We start from the raw sequence: 16,912 nt of genomic DNA, 5'->3' as shown, positions 1-16,912 counted from the left end.
TTAGGCTGAATGCATGTAACTAAAGATACCAAGAGACGTGAGAGATAGGGATAAAAATGTTTTAAAAAAATAGGTTTTGGTTATATTTGAACAATGATTCAACTATTTGACATTTAAATTAGTTAATTAACAACTTTTCAAGTCACCCTGAATTGCTATTTAGATTATGTTATGTTTAAGTATAATATTAATGATGAGGATTAGTCTCGCCCCAACTTGCCCTTTCTCAACCCCTACGTGGCAGCAAGAAGACCAAGTAAGTGTGTTTTGCACACTATGTCAAGTCGTAGGGATACGTCTGGTGCAATATTTTATTTTATTTTAGTAATGAACTAATTCTCGTCCTGTTCTTAGTTTGATTTAACAATTGCTCTTTCCAATCGCTCAATATTTATTTTTCATCGCTTATTCTTTCTTTAGTCTTATTAAGCTAGTTAGAGGTCCTTCTAATTAAGATGCTAGTTATGCACAAATTAGTTTTTATTTAATAATTACATCTTCTGTTAGTCATTTAATTATAATAAATTGCATCAACTTATATTATTTTAATTTATTATACCTGATTATATATCAAGTCTAATACAATGATCATTTCAATTTTGATGATAGGTATAGTTAAATTAATACCAAATTCATTTTGATTGATACACTAAGAGTATATCAATTAAATTTTGCTAGTGTAACATGGGGATGTGCCCCCCACCTCCCATTCGGGACAGGGACGTGGCATTCCCCTATGCTCACCTTCGCTTTTTAGCCACCAAGTCGTTGCTAGGATGCTGGGACATGCATACACTCAAGGGATGCCTAGGCGTCCCTCGACCTTCCTAGGGATGTTTGCATGTCCACCATCGCTAGACGCTAAAATGACAAAAAGTGATTGTTTTAAAGTTTTTACTTTTATATCGGGGTTGTAGTCAAACGCTTAAAAGGAGATGGGTCCCATTTTGGCCCCTCCAACCCTACATAAATCCCTCCAAACTTCATTTTTCCCTCACAATTGGATTTTAACTTGTTTTCTTCAACTGATAGAGAATACTGAAAAGGAGTGCAAGAAGTGATTGCAAGTGAAAGAGGAGCAAGAAGAAGAAGAGGGAGATTCTGTGATTTCCTTGAAGAGAATCATCAAGCACAAGGCAGGGTTTTTTTTTTTTTTTTGGGTTTTATTTTCTGATTTTTATTTCTAAAAGTAAAATTTAAGTTCTTTTAAGATGATGAATGTTGTTTCTAATTGTTGTTTGAAGGATTTTTTTGTGTTCTCATATTTGTTGTTTCTAGATTAGGGCCTATGCTGAAACTAGTTTTCTTAATTATTTAAATTACTAATTAAGCTGATTTTTTTCATTTTGTGAAATACATTGTCAAAATGAGCTCTCACGGTCATGATATTAGTGGAGATGAAATGAGAGTTCAGTTTGAGGGTGCAAGTCTATTAGATTATGAACTTGAGCATGAGGTTGAGCTTGAGGAAAGTGTCCATGGGACTGAGCCCAAACTAATTTTATGGATAGCACCACTTCCTATAGGTTACCCTCTCAAATTTTGACACAATTTACTAGGGGTCCTTATGATCCTAACTCTCCTCTCAAAACATTTGCAACAAGAGAAACAACCCCATTGCTAACTAATGGTGGCACATGAAAATGGAAATGCAATCTTTGTGGTGCAGGATGGTCTGGGAGCTTTGCTAGAGTTAATGTACACTTTCTCTTTTGGACAAGACATTGTGTGAGTGCAGGTAATTTTTTTTATGGAAGCTAAAGATTTCAAGTACAAAATTTAGACAAACAAGCTTTGGGCTGTCCTGATTTTAGTGGAGTTGGAGTGCCCACTACTTTGTTTGCTAGGCAACAGGTTCAAGCAATTTAACAGTTATAGGGGCAGCAACATACTTTTGATCATGCCATGCATCAAAGAGCATGAACAATGTCAGGGTCAGCCTCAAGACTTTCATCCACTCAAAGTTTGGTAGGGGAGGGCAGCGACAATGGGAAATACAAGGCAGGAAGTAACCCCATAGCTGATTTGTTCAATGTGCATTTGAAAGATCAGATAGATGATTCCATTGGCAGGTTCTTACCATTGCATGTAGCTTTATCTCCCTATTATAAGGAAATGATGTTGGTGGCCAAGGGGGGACCATCATTTGTGCCAGAAGGTGAGCAATAATTGAGGACTAACGATATTGGATAACTGATGTACCAAGACCAATATCTTGATGGAGCAGATGAAGGCATGTTGGATAGAGACTCTAGATGCAACATATTTATGGATGGATGGATGAATATTAGCCATTGTCCACTCACTAACATCATGGTTACATGAATGAAGGGCTTGCACTTTTTGAGGAAAGTTGATTGTTTAGGGCATTAGAAAGATGCTGATTTTTAGTTTCAAGTCCTTAGGGAGGCTATTGAGGAGGTTGAGCCACAAAATGTGCTCCAACTAGTGACAGATTCAACACTTGTAAAGTTGCAAAAAAGTTTATTGAGGTAGCCTATAAATATATTTGGTGGACTCCATGTTGCATGTATGCCATGAGCAATGCACGTAAGTACACGAGGAAGATTGATTTGGTTATTTGCAACCACCATACTTCATGTACACAATATATGGGATTTGTGAAGAAGTTCTTGACATTAGTTGAGACCAAATGTGCATCCTATTACACTCTCTTGGAGAGTTTGCTAGAATTGCAAGAGGCATTGTAACTCATGGTTATGACAAATGAATATAACTGGTGGGTTGAGGCCAAGATAGAGTAGGGGAAGAGGGTGAAGGAGATAGTGAAGAGCTATCAATTTTGGAGTGATGCAAAATACACAGTCTCTATCATTACTCCGATTTTTTAGGTGATCATATATGGTGATCGAGATACAATTACCCATGGAAACGTGTATGAGTACATTGATTCTATGCTTGACTAGATGAGAGCTATTGTGTAAGAGGACACTACTTTAGCAATCTACAATGAGCACATTCAACTAATCATTTAGCTCATATGGGACAAACTGAACACTCCTTTGCACATGGTTGCTTATGCATTGGTTCCTAAGTAGTCCATGGTTAGTCCTAGTAGAGTTACACCACTTCAGGATGATGAGTTGAAGGTAGGGTTCTTCAAGTGCATTGGTAAGATGTGTAATAATCAAATTGCTGGCAAGATTTGCACTAAGTGGACAAAATTTGGCACTCTTATAGGAGATTTGGATGCAACAAAAATGGATATCAAAACTATGGCACATGAGAATTTGATTTTGTGGTGGAAATATGATGGATTACAATGATCAAAGGTTAACACACTAGCCACTCATCTACTGTCTTAAGTTGGAACTAGTCTACTTATAACTTGATCCTCTCTATTAGATAAAATGTGAAGAAGTATATCTAAAATCACAATCTATAGTCTAATAGCACACTATAATTCTAAGAGATAAAAATATTCAGCTTAACACGGATACTAGAAAGTAGATGAAGCTATAGGTAGACCACTTCCTCTCTGCAGTTGAAGAATTAGAATCTTGAGATAGCAAACAAATGGCTAGTATGGTAATCTTTGAACTTTGTAATCCATGACATTTTCCACCACAAATTTGGATGCTCTTGTACCATAATTGTGATATCCATCTCTATTGCATTTGAATAACTTTAATGAATGGCAAATTTTGTCCACTTAGTACAAATCTTGCCAGTAGTTTCGTCACCATACATCTTACCAATGCACTCGAAGAACCTTGCTTTAACCTTATCATCCTAAAGTGGTGTAACTCTAAGGGTGCGGTCCCATGAAGGGGGCTGCAAGATCTATTTTTGTAGAGTGGGTGGTGCTATGAAACCAAAAATAAGGTTGCTACGAGATTAATTGGAATCTTCTCCTTAAATGTAGCAGCCCCTACTTTTTAGGGTGCAGATTTAAGCGGGTGGAAAAGATGGGGGACTAAAAATTGCCCCACTAGCTTAGGCTTTTCTTGTGACAGTTGTCAATCATATACCAATTTTCATTTTTTATCAATAAATTTTTTGAACATATTTATTTATTAAGTAAATTAAATATGTTAAAAAATAATAATAATGAGACCACCAACTTCCATAAATTATGGGGCTTAAAACTTTTTAAGAATAATTCCAATACAAAATTCATGGGACCTCCCACTTTAAATTAATCCTAAAATATATCTAGAGTACTTGCTGAATTTTTTTAGGAAGCCCCCCCTCCATGGGACTGCACCCTAATGGGCCTAGCCATATAGCACTGAGGATTCACTGCATAAGCAACCATGTGCAAAGGAGTGTTCAACATGTCTCATTTGCATTGACTGTGCTCATTGTAGGATGCTAAAATGGTGTCCTCTCTCACAATAGCCCTCATTTGGTCAAGCATAGAATTGATGCACCGATAACACCTCTTCGAGGGTAGGTACATCCCCATCACCTTATTTGATCACTCGAAAAACCGAAATAATGATATATATTGTATTTTGCATCACTCCGAAACTGATCACTCTTCACTATCTCCTCTGCCCTCTTCCCCTACTCTGTCTTGGCCTCAAACCACCAATTCCGCTCATTAGTCATAACCACGAGTTGCAGTGCCTCTTGCAACTCAAGCATTCTCTCCAAGAGAACACAATAGGATGCATATTTGATCTCAACTAGTTTTTAGAACTCCTTTGTGTAGGTCTTGGAGGAATGCATTAGAAGTGTGTTTGCCCTTGTAATTGTTAAATTGCCTAAACCTGTTGCCTAGCAAATATAGTAGGCACTGCAATTGCACTATCCTCTGAAACACCTCAAATCTTGTTTATCTTAATTTTGTACTTGACATTTTTAGCTTACATAAAAAATTACACACACTCACACCATTCTTGTCTGTAAGAGCAAGTCTGCATTAACTCTAGTGATGCTTATAGACCATCCTGCATCATGGTGATTACATTTCTATATTCTAGTGCCACCACTTGTTTGAGTTAGGGTTGTTACTCATATTGCAAATTGTTTGAGAGGAGACTTGGGATCATAAGGACCCCTAGCAAATTGTGTCAAAAACTGAGAGTTGCAATCTATAAAAGGTGGTACTATTGATAAAACTAGTTTGGGCTTCTAGATGAGTCCCATGGTAACTTCCTCAAGCTCAACCTCATGCTTAGATTCATAATTTGCTGGACTTGCACCCTCATATTGAACTTCCATTTGATATCTTGATTATGAGAGCTCATTTTTACAGTGCATTTCGTAAAAATAAATTTCATCAACTTAATTAGTAACTTAAACAAATAATTAAAAAAAAAAAAAAAACTAGTTGCAACTTGGGTGCTAATTTAGAAACAATAGGAAACAACAAAAATGAAAACATTTTCAACAAGGATTTAGAAATAACATTTAAAATTTTAAAAGAATTTGAAATTTGCCTTTAGAAGTACAAGTTTGAAAATAAACAAAAAAATTCTAAAAACCCTACCTTGTACTTAATGGATCTCTTCAAGTCTTCGTTTTCTTCTTGCTCCTCTTTCACTTGCAATCACTTCTTGTACTACAATCACACTTCATACTCCTTTTCACTCTTCTCTATTAGATGTAGCAATAAAAAGTTGAAATCCAATTATGAGGAAAAAATGAAGTTTGGAGTGGCTTATGTTGGCTTGGAGTGGCCAAAATGAGACCCACCTCCTTTTAGGGTTCAAATAGAACCTTAATATAAAAATAAAAATTTAAAAGAAAACTAACTCATTTTTTTTTGTCATTTTGATGTTTTCTGGCGACAAGGGACACACAAACGTCCCTGTGACAATTTAGGGATACTTGGGTGTTCCCCTTATGACCTAGGTATATCTGCTTGGCTCGAGGATGACTTAATGGTAGGAAGGTAGTGGTGGTGGGATGGGGGGAGCCGTACCCCCAACCCGGGAAAGAGGGGTTCTAGAGGGGGACATATCATTGAGTTACACTAGTTTGTTGATAACTAGACTTCTTACTATATATTGTAACCTACAAGTAACATCGGTCCAAAATGCTCTTTAGCCTTTTTTGTTGCTAGTTTGGTATAACTCTTCCATGTTATAACTTTTGGTATTTGTCTATAATGTTTGAAATTCACTACTTTGTAATCTCCAACTTTTAAAATTGTACCCACTTAAATGTTATCTTCTTAGGTGTGTTCCAAGACTTAGCACTTCCCAAGTCTTTGTCAACAATAGACAAGTTTGCTAATAGACGTAAGCACTATTTAATGTTGTAACCTATCATAATGTTGTAACCTATCATAGAGGTTTCAAATTAAAATGCAAAAAAGACACTAGCATGTGAAAATGTCAGTGTCTTGAGCATGTATCAAGATTTAATGCTAGTATTTAAGTTGAAATCCAACTATTTCAATTGTAGCTTCTCATCTATCCCTAAAACCATTCTAAAACATTATAATGATAAATTAACCTCAAATGCAACTAAAACATATTAGGTCAATTAGGTCATTTGGTAGCCCATTATCCACTTAATTTTCCCTCTCAAGGTCATAGGTAGTAAGTCTTCTATTGCAACACGAAACAACAATTTGGCGTTCACACATTAAAGGAGTGACAGATAGAGACTTGTATAATCCTCATTTGATTCCTTCATATTTGCATCTTTGATTCGTAGATATATTCGTTTATTTCCCTTTGTGTTTATCTCCCAATCATTCTTAATGCCTAATGGATTCCTAGGATCTACATTCTATTCCAAATTTGAAAAATAGTCTATTGTTTCCACAACCTTTCAATCCTTCCACCACTATTCTTTCAAACAAATACATTGGCTTGTCGTTAGAAGTGGAAACTAAATTCAAAGTGGAGAGAATTAGGCTTTTTTTCTATTGTTAGATTGGTATAACTTTTTCTTGGTGTTGCAACAATGGCTACCTATCTAATAGGGTTGGAATTCAACTACTTTGCAATCTCCTTCTTATGTTTTAGTACCCAATTTGATGTGCATCTTCTTAGGTGTGTTCTAGGACCAATTTACTACACTCTAAGCCTTTTGCCAAAAAATGAATTGCTTTCCAATTAGATCTATAAGCATTATTTAATCGTGAAATCCTATCGTAGCAATTCTAAGTAAAACTCAAAAATGACACTAGCTTGTGAAAATTTTAATATCATGGATGTGTTAAGATCTGACGATAACATTTATTTTTGAGATTCTAAGATTTTAATGGTAGATTTTGACCTAAAACTAAAGAAATTGCAAAACGTTTCCAATGATAAATAAATCTTGAATGCAAATAAAACATATTGGTCATTGAAGGCCATATTCAATCATTGTTCAAACTCACAGATGTTTGACTCATCTTATACACGACAATTGTTACAACAATTTGGAGCCCATACATTGAATAACCCACATATAGGGTTGTACCATTCCCAATTTCATCTTTGATTTCCTATGTATTTTTGTCAATTTCCCTTTTTGTTTATCTTTATTTCTTCTCAATCCTTCAACTCTTCATCACTCTATCACACATCACATTTGGTCGAAGGCTTGAAGGCTCATATAGATAAATAGAATGATTTCGAAAGGTGTTTATTCAAAATTTGCAAAATAGGGATCCTAAGAAGCCATTGGGATGGTTTAAGGATGAGTATGGGGATAAACAAAATGGTATATGGAAATATAAATACACACCCTTTACACCCTTATGAAACACTCCATTGTTCTCCACAATCCATGAATACTTATGTCATTCTCACACACCACAAAGATATTCTAAGAAGCCATTGGGATGGATTGAGGATGATGAGTAGGGAGATAAATAGGGAGATAAACACAAATTGAAATGGAAAAATATACCTAAGAGATCAAGATGCAACTATTGGAGACTTAATTGAGGATGCTACAAGGCTCTATTTGCAGATTCTTCAATGATGGGCTTGAAATTGTTGTAGCATGTTGCAAAAGAAGACTTAGAACTTGTGAGCTTGATAGTGAGAGTAATAATGTTCGAGTTGGGCTTCCAAATGATGTAATGTGGTATATTTCTATTCAAGGTTGTAATGGACAAAGATAAGATCATTTTACCTCTCCACAAAACAATCTACTATAGTACTTCGAATGGATGAGCTCGAATATGGACCAAGTGCACTCACATCTAGAAGCATTGCATGGATGGCTTAGACTATGGATGACAATTTTTTGAAGGCTTGGGGTTGAAGGCCCAGACATTTGCCACCATCTATCTGAAATAATGGAAAGAAGAAAATCAATCTCTATTCCAACTTTAAGGATATGATTATAACATCAAAATGCATAAGCAATAAACTTAATAATCTTAAGTTTTATCATATATTTCTACTTGGCACAATGTTGTCCAAGCATCTTTGTACATCTTGTTTGCACAAATCACCCCTAATTATTATTATATGCATCTATCTCTTGCACTATAGAGATGCCATCACTAGACATCTTTTGTAGCACTCTATACTGGCCACTAAGAATCTCCTTGTCCGCCTTGAAGTTATTGAGGGAACGAAATGCCGAATAGAGAAAATTCACTACTGCTTGTGTGGGCCTTTGAAGCTGGTTTCGCCATCTATCAATTATCTCCCAAATGGAGCCATACTTTTCCTCAACTCCTTGTTACATGGATCTAATGGCCTCCTTGGTTTTATCCATGCCCTCATATATGTAGCCCATAGAAGGCTTCTTTTCATCGACAACTCGTAGGAAAACTACCAGGGGATTGGTGACTACAAATAATTTAAAAATAAACATTTTAAGTTACAAGTGTACATTAAAATAAGAAAAATTGCCAAGCTGTAGAGTAAACGAAAATATATTTATCTGCATGATCTTTGTACAAGGGTTCCAAAAATCTGGCTCATAAAAAATGCAATCTGCCACAGCTAGCCTTGCAGTGGTCGTAGCATAGGATGAGGCAGTCAACTCCTCACCAACAAACATGTGTCTCAAAGCTGCCTTTGATTTCATCAAGGATTATAGTGTGAAGAAATTTGAGGCAAATCTCATGATACGAGGACAAGCCAACTCTCTTTGCCAAGTGTATTGCCTCATAATGCCAAGAAGCTTACCCATAATGCATGATTATAGATAAATTTGCAAATATTTTTTGGCACTTTCAATGCACGGATTCAACCATTCAAGCTTACCCATATCCTCCGACATGATATCAAGGCAATGGGTTGTGCATGGAGACCATTTTTTTTAGGTGCTTCTCCATGAAAAGTTTAGCTGCAAATTTTTTAAATTAATTAGAAATTTAGATGTGATAAAATAATTTTAAATAAATTCATAGATGCTCCTTTATCAAAACTTAAAAAGTTAAAAGGTTTCCTACAACAACATAACCTGCTGCGTTATTTGTCACCACATGCACCACATTTTCTTTCCCCACCTCACGTACGACTTCCTCAATAGCCCCACATAAGTATGTGGCATTTTCCACATGTGATGAAGCATCAATGGACTCCAAGAACATGGTGGATCCTAGAAATAAAGGAAAATAATTATTAGCTATCATGGATCAATAAACAAATCAAAGTATACATATTTCAATGCATTTATGGAAGTAGGATGATTAATAGCCTCCAAAATAAATAAGAAAATTGAGGAGTGTCCTATTTCTCATATCCTTCCAACCATCTATTACAATGGTACAACCCTTTTGGCTCCAAGAGTGTTGGTGGTCCTCAAGCTCAGCTTTCAGATCATTAACAATTTCTAACAAGAGGGGCCACTTAAGTCAACATCAATAGGGGCTTAAAATCCTACCCCAAAATGGTTACAACGACTATCATGCCTTGCTAATAAGGATATTGTCACAAATAGATTATGATTAAACAAGTAGAGTTCAGCTTCAAACTAAAAATTTAAAATTTAATTTTAAACTTAAAGCAGTCAAATAAAAAAGAATTACTTGACTACAATAAATGGAATGTTGTAAAAGTACCAAAACTTGCAAATTTGTTATCTTGCAGCATCATCAACATCCTTGTTCCAACCCATGCTCTCAAGCAAGGGTTGTGTGCCAAGAGTACTGCTTGACAAAATAATTGTCCAATTTGGATCTCCACACTCTAGTGCTAAAGCTAACTGTGCCACTAGGAGGAGCAGAAGCAGTAGTACTAGTAGAAGCATGAGGACAAAAGGGAGGATGGAAGAACCCTCTCCAACACAGCCTGTGGATGTGGGCGGGGTTGTGGATGCAGATGAATGGGAGCGAATAACCATAATTCTTCTTATTGCCTCTTTCTAGTCTCCCTTTCTTGTGCATGTGTTTCTAAGTGAACATGACAGAAACGTTTTGTCTCGGCAACCATTTTTTTTACATGGCTCAATACCATTTTAGGGTTAACATAAAAGGAGATAGTTGGGATATTTTTAAGTATTTGGATTCTTCTCAAAATATTATGCAATTTTGTAAAAGGAACATTTCAATGAGTGGTAATTTTAGCTAGGACCAAAAATATGTTACATTTTTTAGGTTTGAATTTGTCACCTGATTGAGGAAGGCAGAATTGATTGTTTCTTCCATTATTGAATGTATTCCAAATAGGACAAAATTACAGAACTGAGGACTCATCCAAGGAGTTCAAGTGGCTGGCTATTCTTTTATCTCTCCTATAGATCTTCCATTGTTGTATGGTTGACTCATTTACTCATTCTCTAGCATAAGATTAAAACAGATATGCTAATGGGGTTCTACTAGCTAAAACAAAATCTGATATGTAATCCAATCCATATATTAGATAATTTGGTAATCGAAGGTTGGTTTCTAGTATAAATAGACTATCCCTGGTGACAGAGTTCAGTGGGTCAATTTTTAGGATGCCAGAGCTCAGGATAAATAGGTAATGCTCAGTGATGGAGCTCACTAGATTAAATGTTGGGAGGCTTAATAGTGTTCTACAGGCTCTCAAGAGTGGAGGTTGTATAAAACTGGTAATTGGATTCTTTGCTAGAGTTTCTTCCCGCATTGGGTTTCTCTAGACCAAATTAGCTGTGTTGATCTTCTTTTCATGCATTGATGTTTCCATTAGTTGTTCGTGGAATTAATAGGTAAGAATTAGTTGGTTACACTAATTCCATTCAGTATTTAATTATTGAACTTTGCACAAGCATACTCATGGGCACATGATGGCTTTTTGAGTTGATTAAGCTTTCATGTTTGTCATAGCATGATTTGTGGCATGAACTAAATGATGCAATGGATGTAGGCATGCATGTGAGCATGGTAACTCTTGTGTAAGGAATATAAGGTTTCAGAAATAAATGATAGTTATACTTGCATCTTAGTTTAGTTGTACTTGCATCTTAGTTTGAAACCTTAAAAAAAGTTCAAATAAGGAAAAAACTTATAAGCAACAAGGTATTTGTAAGTAATCCATGTTAATGTGCCTTTTAATTGAATATTTATTCAGTTTACACATCCCAATTGATTTGATATTACTCTTCCATCTCATTGCAATGCTTACAAGTTTACAACTATCTTTAGAAGGGCTTGAGCTTCTGTGCCCCCTTGTAATGTACACCATGGGTGGGAATGCTTCTGAATTGGATAGTACAAACCAAAGTTTTACCTTAGCTAGCTATATTGGTACGGCCATGTTCAGCTGCTGCTTATTTGTTGCTACCTTTTTTGGCTCACTTGATTCAGTGTTATAGCTGAGCAGCTTAAACAATAGTTGAGCCATTTTACTGACCATGAGGGAAAATAAATTTCTGCTTTTAAGCCCTTCTATAAACACTAAATGGTGCTGCATCTCATAATGGAAAACTGATTAACATGTATGCTTCCACCATTATTGTACCATAACACATCTCATAATTTGTTGGAGTTGATAGCCAATCCCATCATAGCTCCCAAAATTATTTGCAATCAAAAGAACTATCATTTTTAAAAGAGAGAAAGCTATGATTGACTCTATGCAACCTTGAGCGAGATGGACACAAATTACAATCTGATATTGATAGTAACTTGGAAATGAATTGGATTACATTGGATAGATTACAATGAATGCTAAGATAAGCATAAAGATGAGACCCTGAATGCAAATCACAGGAGATTAATAGAGATCTTGACAAGTGTCCACATCATAATGTATGAGACAACATGTGCTAAATATAGCTCAATCTAATAATAAAAAACACTCCTAAGTAATAAAGGACCTAATGAACCCGTGAAGATCGATGTAACACAGAGATGGTGAAAATTGGCTGACATCACTGATCTGGCTATCATTAAAGAGGATATAAATGTTCTCAAAAGAATCCTCTAGATCTGAAATCTGAGACTCTGGAAACAAGTATCAAATGTTTGCAAGATATGATTCTAAAGTATCCATGTTTGCAAGAAGATGGATGTCCTGCTACATTGAATCAATGGAGGCCACAATTGTGGTGATGTCAAGCTAATTAGGAAAACTAGATGATGAAGATGAGATCTTAAAGTGGGGTAGGACTTCGGACACAAGCCTCTGATCCATCAGACAGACCTATGATATTCTCAAGCTCCTCTAAAGTATCATCAATTGAAGGGTATACAATCTGCATGTGCAAGGGATATAAGACAATCTACTGCAAGATCCTTTAGGAATGCAGCGATATGAGGGTCTCCTTGGATCCCCCAAAGTTGAGTCTAAAGTGTGTGGAGACAATCAATGTCCGATATAGGACATATTGTGTTAGGATCCACACTAAAACAAATCAATCCACAACATGTTCTATCATAATACTCCAAGTTTATCTACCCCATGGTGTGTTTGGTTAAGGAATGAGTCCATACAAATAATGCAAAAAACAAGCCACCTAAGATGTGTCAGGAATGGATGCCATTTCGACAAGACTTATAAATTTATATTTACCCTTTGGTAGGATGACAAGAACAAGATGAAAAGAAAAACCTATGATAGCTCCTATGATTAAATCAATCCCCAATAAGCTCAGTGCCTGTAAAGTAGATAAGTTATGTCATCTCATGCAAACAAATCCATTCTAGGTACCAAAACATCCTTGTAATTGACTCGTTGGAAAGACCAAATACTGAATAAAATGCGTAGGGTATATTATAGAAAAAAGTGTATATACGGATCGAAAGAGATCTGAGTTTTTGTTCCAACACTGCAAGAATCATGTCAATGTGAATTGGTGATATTAGCTAAAAGGTAAGAGCTCGAAAGCATAAAATGAAAATCGGACTTTAAGGTATAATAAGAGGTACCGACAGCAAGATTTGAAGATGAAAACTACAACAGTGGATCAGACTTAGAATCAGCTTTTATATGATATCTGGTTTGCTCAATTTCAACATTGCATGCCCAAGTTTTTTTCTTTTTGAAAAATATTTTATTGAGCCAGTTGATAACCAATAGACACTATCCTTCTGATTGATTTTTACACAATTGATTCACTGTATGCAAAATCTAACAAATACTCAGGTTTCTGGTGGCTGTGAACTAAACCTAGAAATATTTTTTCACTGGAAAGTTGAGGTCAAAATTTGTTTTCTTTTACTTTTTTCCCCCAAAATTGATGTATTTTTGCAAATTGACAAATTACTAGATTTTTTTTGCATTTGCGAACACAATACATAAATTGTTTTTCTCCAGGATGAGCTGGTTTTTCCCCTCAAGGCTGGATCATTTAGAAAAAAACAAGTTATAAATCTGGTTTACTGATACTGCCCAACTCCCGTAATCACCTGCAACCAAAAGAACCATCACATCTGAAGAGAGAAAGACCTTATGGTTGATGGTTTGCAACCTTGAGAGATTGATCCAAATAGGAATCTGATATTTGGCTAACTTGTAAGCGAATTAAATTACACTGGATAGATTGCAATGCACAGAATGAATTCTTTAAAAGCACAAATATGAAACGTTAGATGCTAAATCAAGGCAAAAAAGAGAGCTTGACAACTGTCCACATCATAATGAATAACAAGATAACATGTACTAGATATACCTCAATCTAATAAAAGAAAAAAGTACTAAGTGTAGCGTAAGTGAATAAAGTAATAAAGGATCTAATTAGATAATTAATTACATAATTTTCCTAATTATGACAACAGATTTGACTTTCATTTTTAAATATCTTTGTCTGGAACTTTTTGTCTTCCTTTAGAAATGTTTGTTTAAAGGTGGCAATTACCTTTTAAATTGAGAAATTGTAGTGAACCATAACAATGAATCTCCATTGTAAGCTGCAATTGTTTTACTATTTCAAATTAGTAGGGATTTTCTCCATACCTTGTTTCGTATTGGCAGGGTCTGTCAAAATCCTTAATGGCAGAAGTCCTTTGTTCAAATAATTGGTCTAAATATTTAGTTATTAACTTGTTGGTATCATAAATAACCATTGACTGTGAGCCCGTCTTATACATTTGGCTTTGACTGATATTATTATGTATTAATTTGTTTCAATCATTTTGCAGTATTCTTCTTTCGTAGCAAATTTGAAGTAAAAGGCCTTCTGGGTTTTTCATGTGCAGATGGAATGCTAATTATTAACTTGCCAGATGGCCCCACTGCCCAATTTAAACTCTCAAGTCTTGTTTTGCGGAAGAATATAAAGGTATTGCCTATTGAGCTGGAAACTGTTTCTATTATTGGATGATGTGAAGGAAATTAATGAATGCTGTATTGAAAATAATGCTGAAGGTTAAATTTGAGGATAAAATAAAAGAACAGGCACATTTAGAAGTTCTGTATAATGTCAGCATGGCAGCTACAAAGGCTCTATTCTTCTAGAGCCATGAATTAATTATTTGTTTAGCTGTGAGTGGGTTGACATTTAAGTTTCAAGTCAGTTCAAGTGTTTATCTAATCATATCTGTGCAGAATCATGGTAGGCCAACTACCCACCTGCCTGAGCTGATACTGAATAATTTCACTACTCGACTCGGACACCGTGTGGGGAGGTAATCCATCATCTAAAGTATAGTGTTTTAGAAACTTCTCTTTAATCTTGCATTTTGTATTCTGAGAATTTCTAGTGGTTGTGAGTCCAATAAATTGATTATTTTCAAGGAAACTTTTTAATTATCTCTGTTTCTAATAATATCTATCTATCAGGATGTTTGCAACACTTTTTCCACAAGATCCAGATTTTCGTGGTCGGCGTGTCGTTACATTTCACAATCAACGAGATTTTATTTTCTTCCGGCACCATCGGTGAGAGTTTATCTTTTCAAACCAGCTTAGTTGGGATCACACATCCTTTCTATTCAATAAGTAATATTTTTTGATAATTACTTATACTATGATACTAAGTTAGGATGCTCATGTGGGAACTATTTTTCTGAAAGATAAGAATGATGCTCGTTATTTCCACTAGAAACATGATAGCTATAAAGAAATCACAACTATATGATTCTAAGTTATTTTACTTCCTGAAAAAAGGGAACTGCTACTGCATTCCTGGGTTAAACTCTAGAGACAATCCTGCTAATGATTGCACTAGAGGAATTTTTCAGGACAACAGAGGCATTTTCAAGTTCTAGCAGTGCTCATTGAATCTCTGGCTATATGGCATAGACTAATGCTATTTGATTCTTACAGACTTCCAAATGCAACTGTTGAAATCAACTTTAAAGTTCTGTTATGATGTCCTCCTTTTGAAACAAGATTTAATTACAATTTTTTTAATAATCAAATTAAAATATAAAAGAATACGAATTAAATACAATATAATTAAGATATGATTGAAATTCAGTTAAGTTTAATGAATGGTCAAAAGAGTTATCACTCCCTCAATCATGAGACATAATTAATTTGAAAGGGAATATGGTCAAAGGAAGAAAGAATGGAGCATGTGAATCAAGGAAGGATTAATGGAAGAAAAAAGTAATCAAAAGAAAATAAGGAAGTAATTCCTTCAAAGGATAGAAATTTTGAAGGGTGGTTCTCTTTCAAAGGGTCGTAGTTGTGAGATATTTTGACTCTTTGAAAGAGCATCATGTACTCGTTCAGAGGTGGTAATTGTGAAAGGTGGGAATTTTGAAGGGCTGCACTCTTTCAAAGGGTGGTTAATTGTTAAACGTTGGGGCGCTTTTAAAGGGCAGAAATTATGCAGGATTGTACTTTCACAGGGTGGTAATTGTGAAAGTTTGTGACTCTTGTAAAGGGTGGACTTGATGAAGAGGTGCAACTTCCCCCTCACATTGGAAGATATAAAGGGGATAAGATCTCATGGGGGAAGAACATGCAAGAGAGATTGATTTGGAAAATAATTGATTTTTCTCAAGAACACAGCAATAAGGGCGGTGCTCAATTCTTATGAAAAGTGGTGACTCTTTCACCAATAAAAGAGAAACCACTCCACGCGTTTAAGGATTACTTATGAATCCACCAATTTAGCAAAACAACACTCATTCAATCACGACTCATGAATCCATGATATTAATTATCAATTATGAAATCAAGCAAACAATCAATCAAACATACAAAATATCTGCCATTAAAACATTAACTTTTCAAGCATTAACCATTGTAACCTTGAATCATTCAAATATCAATCATCAAGATTTCAACATGGAATAGAAACTGAGTGCAGCAAATAATAATATTTCAAAATAGTTTTGTAGCAGCCATATGAGAAAACTTTTATCCCATCCCCTTTCCACCGTCAGGGCTTGTTGTTGGCTTTGTGTTTCTTCTCATCTTATCTTGGTAGTTTTTCCTTTTACTTTCCTAGTTTTCTTTTACCTTAATCTTTATTTTATTTGCGTGCTCTTGTTTATCTTTGTCTTCTATTGTGGGTGGATCTTTGTTGTGTCTTTGAGTGTTTTTTCGTTTTTCATTTATTTGTTCCTTTATTTGGTTTTGCTCTCTTGTTATCACAATTTTTCAGTCTTAGCGAGGAGTTTTGCTTTCTTCTTGTTATTTTTTCCATTTTTCAGTCTTAGGGAGTTTTTCGGACTGCTTTC

At 35.3% G+C, this 16,912-nt stretch overlaps 1 protein-coding gene across 4 annotated transcripts in view; it reads left to right on the top strand.

Annotated features, from left to right (window-relative positions):
- The window catches only part of MEE49 (Ribosomal RNA processing Brix domain protein), a 58,938-nt gene that overhangs the window by 13,118 nt on the left and 28,908 nt on the right, over window positions 1-16,912 (top strand). For all 4 annotated transcript variants that reach the window (XR_016352617.1, XM_089786425.1, XM_089786426.1 and 1 more), the window contains 3 exons: window positions 14,477-14,559; window positions 14,826-14,905; window positions 15,060-15,158. Coding sequence is in view for 3 of the 4 variants with exons in the window: in XM_089786425.1 (XP_089642551.1) it covers window positions 14,477-14,559; window positions 14,826-14,905; window positions 15,060-15,158 (262 nt within the window). In the remaining variant the exon portion in view is untranslated. The remainder of the gene's footprint in view (window positions 1-14,476; window positions 14,560-14,825; window positions 14,906-15,059; window positions 15,159-16,912) is intronic.

This window comes from Cupressus sempervirens, chromosome 6 (assembly GCF_028749045.1).
Source record: "Cupressus sempervirens isolate cs-2001-9-10 chromosome 6, ASM2874904v1, whole genome shotgun sequence".
NCBI classification, from domain to species: Eukaryota; Viridiplantae; Streptophyta; class Pinopsida; order Cupressales; family Cupressaceae; genus Cupressus; species Cupressus sempervirens.
Note: the sequence above shows the minus strand (reverse complement) of the source record. Positions and strands in the feature narration are given on the sequence as shown.